The following is a 17977-nucleotide window of genomic DNA, read 5'->3' on the forward strand; positions in this document are numbered from 1 at the left end:
AGTAATGGCCATGTGGTCTACACATACTGTTTTGTGGTTATTTCTATTTCAGGATATAAATACTGCAATTCTAACATTTAAACTTACCTCTGAACAAATTATATGTTCTTGACATATATAACAACTGTGGAAAACATTATTGTAGCTCTCTCTTTTCTTATGAGAATGCATAAGAAATTCTACTCTAACAAGTAGTTTCTTCCTTACAACAAGCTTACTTCCTACAGGAAGTACGAAGAGGAAACATAGATATCCAATTGGAAAGCTTATTTATTTTACACTGATTTATGTAAGCTGTTCTTTGATTGGCTTCAGATCACCTGGTAGTTAACAATTAAATATGAACAGCAAAGTGGCCATAAGTGGGGTAGTGGCCAAAACTAATGCCTCTACTCTATATAACAATGTAATTCACTATACTGTAAAAAATAACAAAAATTCTTGACGAAAAGCACAATTTCTTGACTGGTAGACATCTTGTGTTTGTATTATCCTATTCCTAGATATTCTTCACAAAAACCATGTTCAATCCAGCATATATCAATAAAGGATAGTCCAGCTGCCTCCAAATCAAATTTGGCAATCTGTAATATAGACAAAACAACGCATATGAAAAATACTCACCTTCTTCAACATTGCTATCTAACTGTGTAACTTTGACGGCAAGACGATCTATCCTAGCTTGAAGATTATTGGCTCTAGCAGCTAAAATGTGTGTGTCCCTTGCCAATTCTCCGAAGAGGTCCTCGGCATGTCGACTCAAACTAGACAGTTGCCTCACGGTGTTGGCAAGAGTTCCGTTCGTAACAGCTTCTAACTCGTTGGGCAGGGGGAAGTGCTCCGGGATGGTGCCCCGTGCCACATGAACCGGTTCCACTACACGCTTAGGCAGTGGCATTCTTGTTGCACTATTTCACCTCATGGTTCTCATACATGCCTGCAGGTTTAAAACAAATCCATAAATTACTTCTGGAAAAATTATAACTAATGATAATACAGAGTTATCACAGTTGTAGAAAATTTTTCATATAGTCTTGTGAGGAACATAACTGCCAAAATGCAATGTTCAGCTACATCGAACTGACTTCAGAGCTCTTCAAAGTGAAGATTCATTAAGAAAAAAAAAAAAAAACTGAACACAATTTTGGAGTTATGTTCCTCTGCGTTTGAGTTTTAAGTTCACTTTATGCACAGATAGGCTAGTCAAGACTGAACTTACAGTTTAAAGTAGAATCCGAAACAAGTATGACTCCACCGGAACCCCTTGATTACAAGGCAGTGATATTTCTAATATGCCATAGAGGAGGCCTCTGGTTCTCACATGACGATACGCTAATTGCTCAATGGCATACAGGTAGACAACAATATTTGTAACACAAGAATTTAATGTTAAATCATCTTTCCAACTTTATGATCATAATTATGCTGCTTGAAGGTCAAACAAATTAATAATTTTGAAGATATTTGCTCCCAAAAAGACTGTTCTGGAAGCTATCATATCCTCTTTTTACAAAACATTTACAACGTTTGCAGAAACACAAAAGACCTGTAACTATCTTAAATTGACACGAAACACACAAATGCTAAGAAGTTAAAGTCATGTAACACTCATTTTATTTATTGATCTAAAACAACTGTGTGATATCTCAGCTAGGAAATGAACATGGAACCCCTTGTTTACAAAAATAGTGTTAACCATTAAGTTATTGATGAGACCTGAAACCAAATAAAGATGTGAACAATGAATATATATTATCTGTGTGTATTAATGTCAAATTGTGTGTGTAAAATAAATATATATGCACACTAGAGAGAAGCCCAATAGTTGTGTTAACTAATACCTAATAATTACAAATATGGGAGCGAATGAAGAATAGAGAGAAACATCTCCAATTTCATTAATATTATGTATACTAAGTTTGGTCGTCTAATCACGAATCTCTTGTCAAAATGCGGGGGTCACGTGTGGAAATAAGGAAAAATGCCGATGTAAGTGGATTATTTTTTTTTTTACAGCTGTATCACATTGTTTTAGAAACAAAATTTTAACTATGTTTGCCTAACCTAACCGGAAATGGTTCGTGGGGCTATCCGTGAATGGTTTGTGGAGCACTAGCTTCCTCACTGCACAAGATTACATTTTTGTAGAAGAAAGCTCAAACAACGTTGCCAAACTTACCTCTAATCGAAGTCCGCATTCCACATACTCTTCAACCTCGTTCAAGTAACGAAGCAACAACTGTCGAACGTCACTTGTTCATATCATCAAACATGGTTCCTATGTTTCTGTACGGAGAATGATCGCGGTAATGAAGAACATAATTTTGCAACATATATAGATGTAAGTGTACAATTTTTACACGTGACTCCCGAATCTCAACTCCAGATACGTTACCAGGACTGCATATTTAGTGAGTGTAAGAAGTAGGAAAGAAATTGGAGACATTCTCTGTATTCTTCATTCATGCTCAAATATGTAAGATACATTGACTGATTTGGGTTATTTACTCCACTTTCAGCCACTAATAGCAAATATGAGGATAAACAACAGAGGACTTCGTATATTTTATTCATCATAATTCATCAGATAGACAGGTAACTATCCTAACACCCAGCCATGATTCAGGTTCAAAGGTTCACAAAACCCAACGAGTGACCATTGTCTTTTCTAGCCGTTTAGTTCCTTAATCTTATTTGTACCTTTCGTATTGCCAAGCGTTAACTCGTCATGCCAATGACGAGGGCTCTCATCAGAGGATGAATGATGAATAACTTACATCACCCAGCAATTAATTGCACAATGACTGGTTCAGATCCCATCATTCTTTAGAATGATACGATATGATGAAGGAACACTTACAAAGAATGCTATGTGCCGGGTTTGATACCCGGTGGAGGCACAAGCGGTTCGGATCACACTTTAAACTGTAGGTCCAGTCCCTTTTAAGCTGCCTGTACATAAAGTGGACTTAAGTTAAGACCAAAAATTCAAACAAAGAACACTCATGCCTGCGCCAAGATTCAGAACCCGAGACTTTTGGCATCTTTAAACACGTTGTGCCAACCACGGCATGATTAGTAGTTGTGGAAAGAACTACAGTGCCAAATTCTCACAAAGCAAAGAGGCATTTTATGATAAGATAAAAGCATCAGTAGATAGTGTTATCGGCCCTTGACCTTCTTTACTTCTATTAGTCGATAAAATAGTAAAATGATAAAACCAATCCTGCCACTAGAACTGCAGATAGTTTATCATTAACAGGTATGTAAACCATCCATGTCAATTACCTGCATTTTACTTACGTGACATTCTATTAAGGTAACCGAAAAAGTTCTCTTGGTTCCTGATGATGTCATGTATTTTGCACACTACAAGTTTCAAGGTTGGACAAGAAACGACAAGTCAGATGTTGGTGGACTTATACATGTTCAATCGGCAGGTTATGGTCTGTGCAGTTCAAAGTGAACATCGGTGAGAACAGGCAAACTGTGGGTACTTCAAACAGCATGATAGGGGGTCGTCGGTACGAGTTTAAACTTGGAAGAAATGAGACAGGTGTAGAAAATAAAATATGCCAGCCATTTAGTGTGGTGAATGTGTAAGCAGTGCAATGGTGGTTAAATGATTCAAGGACAGTGATGAATCCCTCAAAGATGAACCACATACTGTAAGACCAGCATCTGAAGGTAACAATGTTCTGTGAGGTGAACAATGGTCGAACATGTGACAACTTGGGAGAAGAATTCCATGTTAGTGTAGAAACAATTCTACAATACTTGCATCAACTTGGAAAAGAGTTGAAGATCGGTCTACAAGACTTGGTTTTGATCAATTGATTTATTTAATTTGCATATCTGCCACTTTTGCCTAATTGCAAGATGACGATTAGTAATGATATGATGAAGTTGATGGACGATATAAATAATTTGATATTACGATATATCGTCACAGACAATATATTTTTTTCCTTATTGTGACGATATATCGCCTGGATGCATGGGCATATATATAGTTCACGTAAGGGAGGGGTGTTCAACTTTTGGTATGAATTGATGATTTAAGTCCACTTTATGCACAGTAAGGCTAATCGGGAGTGGACCTACTGTTTAAAGTGGAATCCGAACCACTAAGTGCCTCCACCAGGTATCCAACCCGGAACCCCTTGATTACAAGGCAACTTTTGGTATGATTAGGGTTGCAATATATTTCATAAGTGAAAATCCAGGACACAGCTGACCTGAAGCTTGTTGGGGAGCAGGAAGGGGGGGGGGGGTGCTGGACCCGACAATGTGTGTATGTACAAATCCATTATCATATTCTTTACAATTCTTAAAAAGAAACAGAAGTCAATTTCGAAGTATATCATTGAAATATGCGTGCGCAGACCCTCTGATTAGGGGGGACAAAAGCTTTGATGAAAGTTCAGTCTGGAAAGAAAACCTCATGTCATCTCACTTTTTTAGTTTCATTGCATTGAGGGTGTGTGTGTATTATATATACAGGGCTCGAAAAATCCCGGTCGCCAGGGCGACTAAAAACAGCCTAGCGACTGTGATCTTTTGATGTAATATGTACTAAATTTTGATGATTGTAAGTTCAAATTGCAGTAGAGCGTAAGTTAGCAATTTTTTTTCTTTCTTTTATCAACATTGTGAACATTCCATAGAGTAACAATTTCTTACCCTTTGTCCCCCAACACCCCATTTCCTGCTTTCTCAAATAATTTAGCGATGTCTTGAATACCGTGATGCTCAGCATCTTATACAGAGTGTTTCAAAAGTCGCACAACCCAAACTTTGGACATGTATATCATGAAAACCGTAAGAGATATTTACACCGGGTTTTCTGCATTATAAAGCCTCATCCATTGAGATATTTTTCAATATTTAAAATTATCAGTTCACTCCGTACAGAAAATTATATAAATTAATAACTGACGGAAAGCAGCACTCAATCTTTTTCCAGAAATGAACTTCTGAGTAAGAAAAATATGTAAGAAATGATCGAATGGTCATAATTAGACATTTGATGACTGATGCCATGTCCGTCTGTCATTTGTGACAAATATTGGTCACGTGCAACATTTGATGAATTTTTGACTGGCGATTTTATGGGTTGAGTGAAAAGTGTCATTTTTGGGACTATCTCCATATATGGCAACACTAGCAGGTTGAAATATTGACAACAGTCGCATGCAACATGTGTCTTAAGTATTGGCTACACATTTACGTGAAAAATCGTAAATCAAAATTTTGTGCCGAAATAGAACTCTTGAGAGAATCCTAGGCTGCCCCTGGTTACACTGAATCCTCTTCGCTCACTTTCGCTGCTATTGTGCCTGTTTCTTTTTAATTGATTCAGCATGGTGTATTCATCGGAGCAGTGCGTGTGCATTGCTCAAGAGTATTTTACAACTCATTCTTACACTCATGTGCAAGAGGTTTTCCGATAAAAATACCCTGCTTCTGATGTACCTAACAAAGCAACTGTTTTACAACCAGTCAAACACCAACAAATGATCCCACAAATTGTTTGAGTTGGTATTTATTGTTGAAAATCAGTTCTCAGATGTTTTCAGCAAATTAACAATTCTTTATAAAATAATGTAATTGCTTTTATTTAGATAAATGCTAACAAATTTATGAACCCAGTGATAGCTTACAGCATTAGTTTAGTGCAGAAAACCTGGTGTAATTATCTCTTACGATTTTCATGATATACATTTTCAAAGTTTGGATTGCGAAACTTTTGAAACATACTGTAGTATGCACAATTGCTAGTAGGTGGCTTCCTGGCACCTACCTTTGAAGAAAATTTTTCGAGCACTGTATATAGGCCTATAATATGTATAAAATTTATATATATATATATAAATATTATACATATTAATTAAATGCATAATCAATTCACCCTCCCCATAACAAATCAACAGCAAAAATAAATAATCAATAACAATTGATTGATTGATTTGTTTTATTTTACCCCACTTTTTGTGCTACTTTTCGCTAATTTGCGAAGATGGGAATAAGTGATGATATGATGGACACTCAGAAACATCCACACCCAGGCCAGGATTCGAACCCGGGACCCCTGACATCATACTGCAATATGCTAACCACTCCACCACAGGGGCCAGCCTCCGAACAATTGTTCCTGCATTTAAGACAAAACTGTTTAGCAGCAACAGTCTGAAGTTCTTAGTTATTATTTCCCTCTCTCGCCCTCTTTCTAGTAATTTATAATGCAATACAGGAAATAAGTAAAATGCGAGCGAAACGAGCAAGAAAAATTTCTCATCCAAATTTTTGCAAACTGAAAACAATATTGATTTAATAGGGCACAAAAATTTCATGGGGTGCCATGGCATTCTCTTTACGGTAAAACTTCGACACAGTCCCAACACCTCTCACTCGTTCATTTAGTCACTTTTAACATTAGTACTTACCTATTCTGCATTGCGAAAGACTCTTCAAGATGGTATTTTGCTTTTTTTCACGAAAATATTTTGAATTTTTCACATTGCAAGTAATTATTTCTCTTCCTTTTTTCGTTTGCATAAAAGACAATATGGCGGAGACAGCTTGACTAGCGTGGTACATCATCATTGGGTATGCAGCGTTTCTAACCGTGTCAACCGAAAAATCCCCACAAACCATTCATGGATAGCCCAACAAACCGAAAAATCCCCCACGAACAATGCATGCTTAGCCACACAAACCATTCCCGGCAAGGTTAGGTTCGGTTACGTTAGGCAAACATAGTTAAAATTGTCATCTTCTTGCTAAAAATGGCGTGGTTGGAAACGCTGACTTTGAGTTACGTCATAAAACATTTGGTACACATAGTGCAAGGAAATGAATGACATTGTGCGTCGGAGAGATATTTCTGATCAAAAATACATTATTTCCCGGTGAAATAGATTGCACAATGAAAGAAAATACCTCCACGAACTTCTAAATGCTACACAAACTCTTTTCCGTAAGTAGGTTCTTGTGTAAAAATGAAGAAATCCGTTGGGACCATACCAAAGTTTTACCCTTTTTACATTTTTTTTCATTTAGATTGTTTGGCACCAAGGGCCAACTCCCCGTAAAGTTTTAAATTGAGTGCAATTACCCCTTTGGGCCCCCACTGCAGGTTCTTTTGGCCATCTGGAAGAAATAACGCAAGAAAGACGTAAAAACTAATACCATCTTGAGTGTCATTTTGTCCTGCTACTCTTGGATTCTGCTATCCTTGCTTTCTTTTACTTAAATGTTTGCCCCACCCTCCAGAATTGATTTCTATCCACTGCACCCCCTTACCCCGTAGTTGCTTTGAACTTCCATGAGCTTGAAAATATAATATCGTTTAATAATGACAATAAAATTCCTCTACACTAACTTTCTAGGTGAAAGTATAATATAGGAGAATGGACATCTGGAAGGGGCACAAGGATGGCTACACTTTCCCCTTAGAAAACGAATGTCAATCTGAAAGTATATATTTCACAGGTATAATTTGATTTCAGTTACAGTAATTTACATTAATTATTTTAATGGGGATGCGGGAATCTGGTAACTTCAAATTCAAGAGGTGTTTTTTGAGGGAGCAACACTAGCATCGTGGTAATATGCCCCATGAAATATATCTTGCTTGTTCCTCCGTGAAAAAAATCTGCAGACATCCATGATTAGGAGGGGGGGGCAATTTTTTTTTTTAATATCTCGTTTAGAATACTGACATGTTCACATTACCCATTTTGAGGTGGCCAACATAATCTTGCACTGCATGAAAACAATTTGGTTAGAACAGGTGAAGATGTTTCCAACTCCCCAAAGGTTAGGTTACACAGTGAAGAAACTGAAGAGCTTGCTGAAATATTTCTCTTCTACCAGTAAAATGTAAGGTCCGTAGTTTCTATAATTAATTAATGCAATTCCACAAGCCATGCTACTTAGTATTGACGCTTTTCTGTTCATCTTGTGTCAAACAACTTGAAAATGTTATGGTGTTTCCCTGGTTTTCTTCCACTGTGTTTTTAAAAACGAAATTCCTTTAAGAAAACTCGAAGGAAAAAATATAACTCATTTGGCAGTCCCAATGCAGTTTCATATCGCAGAAATTCCGAACTATCAGGAAATTGCAGACATTTGGTCTGCAGTCCCATCTTTGTGAAATTACGTAATTTTCTTCACATTTGTACTCCATTCTATAAGTCTCGAACTTAGTAGAATAAAATAATAAGTCCGAAGAAATGTTAATGAACAAACTGATAGAACAGGTAATCTTGTAATTTTATTGAACGATAAGGAGGAGCGAGGGTGGGGGGTTGGACCCAATGAACCCCCCTTAAATACACCCAAGCCTGGACAATATATTTTTCAATACACTGATATATCGTCTAGACAATATAATGTCCAACACTAATGGACACTCACAAAGAACACCAATGCTAAGACCCACATTCAAACCCTCAACCCCTGATATTGTAGTGGGTTGTGCTAACCACTGTGCCATACGTCTTGGCTGCAATTCAGAATGTGACAGAAGCACATGCCTGTCTCATTACTTTGACTTGCAACATATCTGTCAATTCTACAAATGGTAACAGTTCTCTATAGTGGAGACGGATTTCTTACTGTTTACAGAAGAAAGTACTTACGGAAATCATTTTCTGTAGCATTGTTGAGGTTCGGGAATGTTTTCTTCTGGGAAAATCTCTCCGACACGGAATTCCTGTTGCTGCCAATTGCTCTCTGCACGATGTTCCATGTTTTAGATGGCGTAACCCCCCAATAAGTGTTGCAAACCACACCATGTTTACGCAAGAAGAAGACGTGTCTAGGATGCATCCTGAAGTTTTTAACTATGTTTGCATAACCTAACCTAACTTTACCAGAAATGGTTTGTGGGGCTAAAGAGGTATTAGCATAATTTCCAATCTGGCCACGAAATTAGGTATTTTTCAGTGAATAAGGTTGAAACACTGCATTCACACTCCAAATCGACAAAACACTGCCACATTGTGCCGTGAATCAGTACGCTATCACCATATTGTGTGTTACAGAACCAAGAAAAGGAAGAACAGTAAGTACTCGTAAATTTAAGAAATAGACATTATTTTCGTTACAAATTCATTATTACACCTAAAGAAATGTTTCCAAATGCAGAATTGAATGTTAGCAATGCAAGAAAAGTGCGAAATAAATGATTTCTAGGTGTCTCCCACTATACAGAACTAGTACCCTACAATTATTTCAGAACACACAACCACTTTTTTATTTAAAAAGTTATTGATAGTAATAATTATCTTTTACTTAGGTTAGGAGTGTCTAGGCTAAATGCTGTTAGAATTTCCACTCTTTTATTTCTGGCTTCTTGTGTGTATACATAACAATATTTTATTTTTTAAAAAACAGTGAAAATGCTCTGGGATATGATGAATTGGGCATACTCACATGGAGTATCTCTTGTGTCCCTACTACAAAGTAGTAAATTAACATTTTCAAGGTCCGTGCCTTCATAATGGTTTTCTCTTAGATCAAATTGGTTTTATATGTACAGTGTTGGACTTAATGGTGTTAGTAATTTTGGTAAATTTCTCGTAAGGGATAGAAGGATTTCGTCAAATTTACAGGAGAAATTACTTACCGAATGCAGTTTCTTTATACTTCTGGAAGTTCGGCGAAGTGTTTTCGCGCATCGTTCATTGAATCTTGCTGGTAAATCATCTATTTTTCGATATAAATGTGTGACTCATGCATGAAAGCTGTTGCATCCATTTACTTCCAGGTGGATGTAGCCTGTGTGTGATGACATAATCCCGGTCAGTGTCTCCAAACATGTTTTTGTAACTGAAGAAGGTATGTTTCCGCAAATGGTTTGTGGGGCTATGCCAGAATGTTGTGTAGGGCTACGCATATTATTTTCGAAACCAATTTTTAACTATTGTAACCTATATGTGACCCTACCAACCTAACCTTAGCAGAAATGGTTCGTGGGGCTATGTATGAATGGTTTGTGGGGCTACGTAGGTATTTTTGGGTGCAGTGGGGTGGAAACACTGCATGCCAAGTACAGTAGTGAAACTGTCGCCGCCATTTTGAGTGTTACCGAAGGCGAAAAAAACGAAGAAAACTTACTTCAAATGTCGCAAATAGAGCTTATTTTCATGAAATAAGTGAAATGCCACCTTCAGCAATGTTTCTCAATGCAGAATACGTTAAGTACGAATATTGAAATTCAATGAACTAGAAAATTTCAGCTGTCTGTCCCTTACGAGAAATTTACCGTAATTTTATGCTGTTAGGTTAGTATTGGTATGTTTAATAGTTAGAATTTCATCATGTCTTTTGGACTTACATGTGTGCATTCATTCATCATCAGTTCATTAAAAAAAATTACTAAGAAACTGGTCCAGGAATGGATGAACACTGGTCACACTTCGGAGCTAAATATCTTGATTAATTTTGCCTGTCACATCTTGCAATAGATTTTATGTTAACATAGAAACCTACGGATTAAATTTTTTAAAAGATTGAAATTGTCACGGGTGTACAGCTAGTCACTGCCCCTTGAATTTCTAACAGTTAAAACCCAATATTGGTCAAGTGCTTTCATGAGCTGATTAATTCATGTTAGAAATGCTACTAAAATCTCCCCACAAAGAAATTTTGGTAAAAATTTACTATCCTTCGGACACCTCTATTTTTTTGGTTTCGTCAATTTTTGACATTGATACTTACGTATCTGCTTCGCGGAACATTCCTGAAGGTGTATTAACGTTGTTTTGATGAAATTAATTGCAATTTTTCACATTACCAGAACGTCTTTCTGGCAGGTGTTTTCCCTTGCCTGAGACAAAATATCGCGAGTACACCTTCCTACATAATTGCGCGTCCGGCTTCTCTTTTGCCAAAATTTTGACATTCAAACTTACGTATCTGCTTCGTGGAACACTCCTGAACGTGTATTGACGTTGGTTTGATGAAAGTAAGAGCAATTTTTCACCTTACGACTACTTCTTCCTCCTACCTTTCCGTTTGCCTCACACACAACATGGCGCGCACACCTTCGTAAATAATAACGCGTAGGAATGACGCATCGGCCTTGTTTTTTCTCGATTTTCAATTGTTATGCAGTGTTTCAACCTTCGGAACCCAAGAAAAGCCCGTCGACAAACTTAATCAAATCTATTTCTTTTTAACTTTATTTATCGCGTTCTGACACCAAATTTTAACTATGTATCCCAACCTAATCAACTAACCTATCCACGCACCAATGGTTTGTGGGGCTAGCGCCAATGGTTCGTGGGGCTATCTTTTTCACTATTGAAACCTTTGCGTGGCCTACTAACCTATCCACGCGCCAATGGTTTGTGGGGCTAGCGCCAATGGTTCGTGGGGCTATCTTTTTCACTATCGAAACCTTTGCGTGGCCTACTAACCTATCCACGCGCCAATGGTTCGTGGGGCTAGCGCCAATGGTTCGTGGGGCTATCTTTTTCACTATTGAAACCTTTGCGTGGCCTACTAACCTATCCACGCGCCAATGGTTTGTGGGGCTAGCGCCAATGGTTCGTGGGGCTATCTTTTTCACTATTGAAACCTTTGCGTGGCCTACTAACCTATCCACGCGCCAATGGTTTGTGGGGCTAGCGCCAATGGTCCGTGGGGCTATCTTTTTCACTATTGAAACCTTTGCGTGGCCTACTAACCTATCCACGTGCCAATGGTTCGTGGGGCTAGCGCCAATGGTCCGTGGGGCTATCTTTTTCACTATTGAAACCTTTGCGTGGCCTACTAACCTATCCACGTGCCAATGGTTTGTGGGGCTAGCGCCAATGGTTCGTGGGGCTAGCGCCAATGGTTCGTGGGGCTATCTTTTTCACTATTGAAACCTTTGGGTGGCCTACTAACCTATCCACGCGCCAATGGTTCGTGGGGCTATCTTTTTCACTATTGAAACCTTTGCGTGGCCTACTAACCTATCCACGCGCCAATGGTTTGTGGGGCTAGCGCCAATGGTTCGTGGGGCTATCTTTTTCACTATCGAAACCTTTGCGTGGCCTACTAACCTATCCACGCGCCAATGGTTCGTGGGGCTAGCGCCAATGGTTCGTGGGGCTATCTTTTTCACTATTGAAACCTTTGCGTGGCCTACTAACCTATCCACGCGCCAATGGTTTGTGGGGCTAGCGCCAATGGTTCGTGGGGCTATCTTTTTCACTATTGAAACCTTTGCGTGGCCTACTAACCTATCCACGCGCCAATGGTTTGTGGGGCTAGCGCCAATGGTCCGTGGGGCTATCTTTTTCACTATTGAAACCTTTGCGTGGCCTACTAACCTATCCACGTGCCAATGGTTCGTGGGGCTAGCGCCAATGGTCCGTGGGGCTATCTTTTTCACTATTGAAACCTTTGCGTGGCCTACTAACCTATCCACGTGCCAATGGTTTGTGGGGCTAGCGCCAATGGTTCGTGGGGCTAGCGCCAATGGTTCGTGGGGCTATCTTTTTCACTATTGAAACCTTTGCGTGGCCTACTAACCTATCCACGCGCCAATGGTTTGTGGGGCTAGCGCCAATGGTTCGTGGGGCTATCTTTTTAACTATTGAAACCTTTGCGTGGCCCTACTAACCTATCCACGTGCCAATGGTTCGTGCGGCTAGCGCCAATGGATTGTCCACACCCGGCACAAACTTTACAACACACCCACCACACGTCATTCTCCAAACCCTCGATCCACAGTTCTAACTCTCGTCGCAAACGCAGGGAGTTCGAAACACTGGATACCAACAAAACAAAATCACGACACGTCATGATAGTCACGACGGTGTATGAAGGTGATGGTGTATGAAGGTGTACGAACTTCATGGTATACGCAGATGTACGCGCCAAACGCTATCTCCGTCGGAGAATTAATTTTCAACGAACAACATGAATTTCAGCTCTGAAACATTCCCAAATCACACAAAACACCTTCCTGATGTTCGACAATGCTACAGGAACTAATTACGGTAAGCAGTTTCTTCTGTAAAAATAAATAAATGTGTCCGAAGGATAGTAAATTAGTACCGAAATTTTTCAAATACCAGACCGTCTACAACTTAAAATGAAACCGAGAAAAGCACTGAAATCATCCTCAATGTAAGAAAATTAATTATAGAAGTCCTCATTATAAGTTCATATAAGTTTGCTGGACACTGTTTTCTTATAAGCCGAATTCGCATCTTATTATACTCAACAGTTGTGTTGAGACATTCTAGTAACATTGGGGTTCTTATTTTAAATCATTATTGTGCTAGTTTAAAGTAATTGTGAAATGAACTGGATATGACCATAAATGATACATGAATTAGGGTTATGTTTACCCTACATGAGTCATGCATCTTTCACAAGAAATTACTACTACTGGAAAATGTCACTTCCAATTAACAGGCATGCAGCAAACTCATCACTAGTAATCTGCTAAATAAAATTCAAATAAGTACAATGGAATCGAATCTAGTATCGTAAGTCGAATGTAAGACTGTGTTCAAACAATTTACGCATATCTACGGAGCTACCAGACTGTCAGATCATCGCAGGTCAACACAAGATAAAACTACACCCGTTCGAACCACCAAATATAAATCTGAATTGGAATTTAACACCCACTTAAATGTTAGCACGATGATCTGGCATTTAAACTTCTTTTCTGCTGTAATCTAAAATGCTTTGATTCTGTCATTTATATAGTGCATACTATACTCTACGTGTCCTGCATCTATACATTCTAAATGAACGGGAAGTAATGTATGTGAATGATGTCTCACTTCCGCATACAGGAAAAGGTTATAAGCGCACCCCAAATCATGCTTTATTGCTAACCCAAAATATGTACATGTATAAAACAGTGTTTCCATTCTAGAACAACTCATCAATCAGTCAAGTAATCAATATTAGAAATATAATCAATTTGCCGTTATCCGTAGCATATCCAACACTCACCAATATCCGACCTTACTTCTTTTTCGAACATTTAACGAAATTGTCACTATAAGGACTTCCGTTGCTCATCGCGTACACAGATTCTAGTTCTACACTCAAAACGGCTGAATAGTTTTGCTTTATAAACAACAAAGTCCAATTACTTATCGCTCCACCTAGTTCAGTTTTCTTGACACAAACACAAGATGTCCGACCCTACCATATCGTTACGACCATTGTTGCCAGACTGTGGTTGCCGAATGTTCTATTAGGTTCTCGGCATTTAATGGAAGAAAATTCCTCAATATTTACTGTGAAGTACTGAAGTTCAAAATGTTCAATTTGTAAAATTTGAGTAAACGTTTTTCTTTGCGCTGCAGAAAAATTTAGATTGAAAAACTTCCCACGCAGGTAGGCGGCATCAATACAATTCAATGGTACCATTAATTATTTCGTTTCAATGGCAAAGTATGATAACATTCCTCTATTTTACCACAGAGAAATTAAGGCCACGTCCGAAAGGTGCAAGACCGTACTTGAAGCGAGCATCCTCCGAGTATGGTTTTGGAGTGCGGTCGTCAAGTCGTGGACTGGAAGTGAAAGTCTTTCGAATTGCCCTTCAACTGCAGCGCCAAATACAATCAGTAGATAAAACTTAGTACTCGTTGTTTTCCCCACGTTTTAAACACTTGTTTTTATTTTCACCATAGAAATCACATATCATTTTCAAATGTTCGTACACATTAGGGTGACCAGGCACATACATTAAAAAAAAGGACAGACCATGGCAAAAAAGGAGGACGAAGTCATAAAAAAGAGGACACCGTAAAAAATGGCTATACATTTGCCATTACTTATAATTTACCAACATTTTGCTCACAGATGCTTTTCAGAAGATCTCTTTCAAGAACTTCATCTTACCTTTAAGCAAAGAAAGCAATCTCCTAATATGTTTTCTTAACAAATAACAAAGAATATCTATAATTTGAAGCACAGAATTTTACTCCTTTTCTAATTTTTTGATATTATACTGAAATATCTCAACATGTGATTGCAAATGTAACAAGTAAGATTCGCTTAACTTATTTCGAAAAGCTAAATTAAAATTTTAGGTAGTTTGGATTGGGTAGAGAAATATGATTTCAATGCCACGAATATTTCTAGAGCTCTTTCAACAGCAGGGGAAAGTGGCAACCACCTTACACTTTACCCATATTCGCTTCTTCCATCCTTTCAAACTGGATATTTTCTTTCGCTTCGTTATTTTATGAAAGTCATTATTACTTAATAATCAAAATTCTCACTACGCATTTCTGTATCGCGTATGTATAACTCGAAAAGGAACTGGTCGACCTTTGTGTTGGAGTGATTAGCACACCGCGCCACAACGCCAGAGGCCTCGGTTTCGAATCCCGGCCTGGGCATGTGTCCTTCATCAAAATGATCATATCATCGCTCATACTCATCTTCGCGATTAGACAAAAGTGGCAAAAAAGCGAAGTAAAATAAACCAAATCAATCAACCGAAAATGAACTGCACAGACTACATGCGTTCCATCAGTCTCAGCGCTTAATACTAATGACTGGGGTGCGGAAATTTGCCTTTTTTATTCCTTTGTAGTAAACCATAGGCTTTCATGTTTAAACTTTAAAGTTCGTTTTATGGAATTTCTATTCCGAAAACACATTTTTATAGTGCCTATAAATTCCTATTTTGATGGTTAGTGTCTATTTTGTTTAATGGTGCCAAAAAATGGATATTCTGTAATTGTTGCATACTTTAGCTTTTTCTTACGTGTATTTGGCTTTCCCTATATTGAAAGATGTAAGGTTTTGTTGATGTTGTACTGACTGAAATCTGGAATTCGAAAGATTTGATGGTCTGAATTGGAACATTGTTCTATTTTTTTGTTACAATGGTGCAAATTGTTTATTCATCATTTGTTCAAATTCGCAGTCGTTAGCACAAGCTCTTTTTGTAAAAAAATACTTTAACAGACGATTCCCCGCAATTGTGAATTTCGATCAAAGGAGTATTATAGTATGTTAATCGCTAGCGCACTTTTATGTATAAACTGAAGTGCTAAATACAGTATAACTGTGCATTGTAAGAAAAAAATTTAAATAAGTTCACATCCATTGCCTATTTTAATATCCTTTTTTAATTTTAGGGTACCTTTTAAATGCCTATTTTCGTGTGTTTTCTTAGTTCATGGTGCTTTTTAAGTGCCTATTTTCATCATTTTGGTGCCTATTTGACTGCCTATTTCAGAGGATTTTAGTGCCTTAAATACGCGCCCTACTAATGACTCAGTCGGGAAAGTGATCGTATTGAGCTCCCAGATGCTAGGTGAGCATTGCTCGAATTAACGCGCACCAAATGAAGCATTCTGTATGCAGCACATTTGCTATGGTCAATGCTATACTCTTTCCAAAAAAAAGGAGAACATTTAAAGATTTCTAAAAAATCCGCCCGGACACCGGACAAACACCTAAAAAGTAGGACATGTCCGGATAAAAGAGGACGTCTGGTCACCCTAGTACACATACATTTCTACACATTATAAGAACTTTAACCAACAACTTGCTGGCCCATAACGTATATTTAACCTGTGTTGCTGGCTTTCTACCTCCGTGATTTTAAACAAATGAAGAACGAGTGTGGAAATCACGTGACCTAGTCAGCTCCCGTCTGTACTGCAAGCTGTGCACCTACGTAGAGTGCCACACACGTAAATTTGCCGTTGCGTAGAAACGAATTTTCGTTTCGTCTCCCTCTCTCTTAGCATCATGTGTTCTACCCTGCTCGAAAACCTTCGCTATTGTTGCCACATTGTCATTCCATTCCTGGACACACTCGCGCAAACATCATTGAAAACAATTGAATAGCGCTCCAGCTCGCGGTTCCCACCGTTCGGTAGGGACGCTAATGTGGCAATATAGCACGGCGTAGTGCTTGCTGCTTTTATGCAGTGCATGTTCATTGGCTAGCTAGTAACTAGTGTTGCCAACTGTAATAATGAAGCACTATTTCTGTCACGGAAGGGGAAAAGGCAGGTAAAGTGGCGGTGAGTTTTGTTGGATTGGAAGCACCATATTTTTATTTTATACTAAGTATTTGACCGGTTTGACGTTGTGTGCGTGTATTGCGTGTGTGTATGTAAAAGTGTGTGTTTGCTAATGAACGTTAAATTCCATAATGCCTCCAGTTCTGTCGAAGTTGAAATCAAAAACCTTGCATAGCCAAGCTCGGGAAATTCTAAGCAACGTGCACGAGTTCATGAAGGAGGAAGCCAGTCATGGTGTTAGCATCCCAATAAAGCATTTTGGCAAGAGAGCAGCGAACAGCAGCAACAAATTGTTCATATTTCATAATTTTGGAATTATTCAAAATAAATAAATTATGTGGCTCCAACATCATTTCAACTCTGGCTCCGGCACGTGTTCTTGTAGAAATTGCATAGAGGAGGCTGTCATTTTTGCTGCTTAATGCGATACATATTGTTTTCTGTGTTAAAATTGCCATGCTTTGATGGGTGACCAAGTTCATAGCAGGGCCGGCGGAAGGGGAGGGCGAACCGTCCCATCGCCCAGAGCGGCAAAATTTGAAGACAAGAAAAAAATAAGCCTATTGAAAACTGTGATCGAGCGAGATATTCTTTTGCGCTGAATAGTATTGAAATAGCATAAGAAGTCTCATTATTTATTTTATATTTTGATGTTTTAGTTAGGAATATATTGATTTTCAATTTTCCGTTTCTGCGTAATGACCGGGGGGGGGGGGGTCGAAATAGAGCGGCATCTGCCGCCACCTCCCAGGGAGGCAAAATGACTAGCGCCGGCCCTGGTTCATAACAAAAGAAAAAGCCGCGCAGCTTATCGTCTAGTGGCAGTATATGTACTTGTTATTGTTGTGGAAGCCGGCATCCTTTGTAAATGTACAACAAAGGCAACCGACTGTCGCCGATCTCAGAGAGGAAATAATAATACTGCTTGAGGAGGAGTGTTATGGTGCAATTGTAGC

At 38.6% G+C, this 17977-nt stretch overlaps 2 protein-coding genes across 2 annotated transcripts in view; both read right to left on the reverse strand.

The window, feature by feature from the left end:
- Positions 1 to 14194, reverse strand: part of SCAR (wiskott-Aldrich syndrome protein family member 3 SCAR) — a 38763-nt gene extending 24569 nt beyond the window's left edge. Inside the window, exons 1-2 of the mRNA XM_083142115.1 lie at positions 13975 to 14194; positions 625 to 937 (exon numbers count right to left, since the gene is read on the reverse strand). Coding sequence (XP_082998241.1) covers positions 625 to 898 — 274 coding nt within the window. The 5' untranslated portion in view covers positions 899 to 937; positions 13975 to 14194. The remainder of the gene's footprint in view (positions 1 to 624; positions 938 to 13974) is intronic.
- The window catches only part of MFS3 (major facilitator superfamily transporter 3), a 304225-nt gene that overhangs the window by 128924 nt on the left and 157324 nt on the right, over positions 1 to 17977 (reverse strand). The window lies entirely within an intron of this gene.

This window comes from Lepisma saccharinum, chromosome 20, assembly GCF_977018435.1.
Source record: "Lepisma saccharinum chromosome 20, izLepSacc3.1, whole genome shotgun sequence".
Classification (NCBI taxonomy): Eukaryota; Metazoa; Arthropoda; class Insecta; order Zygentoma; family Lepismatidae; genus Lepisma; species Lepisma saccharinum.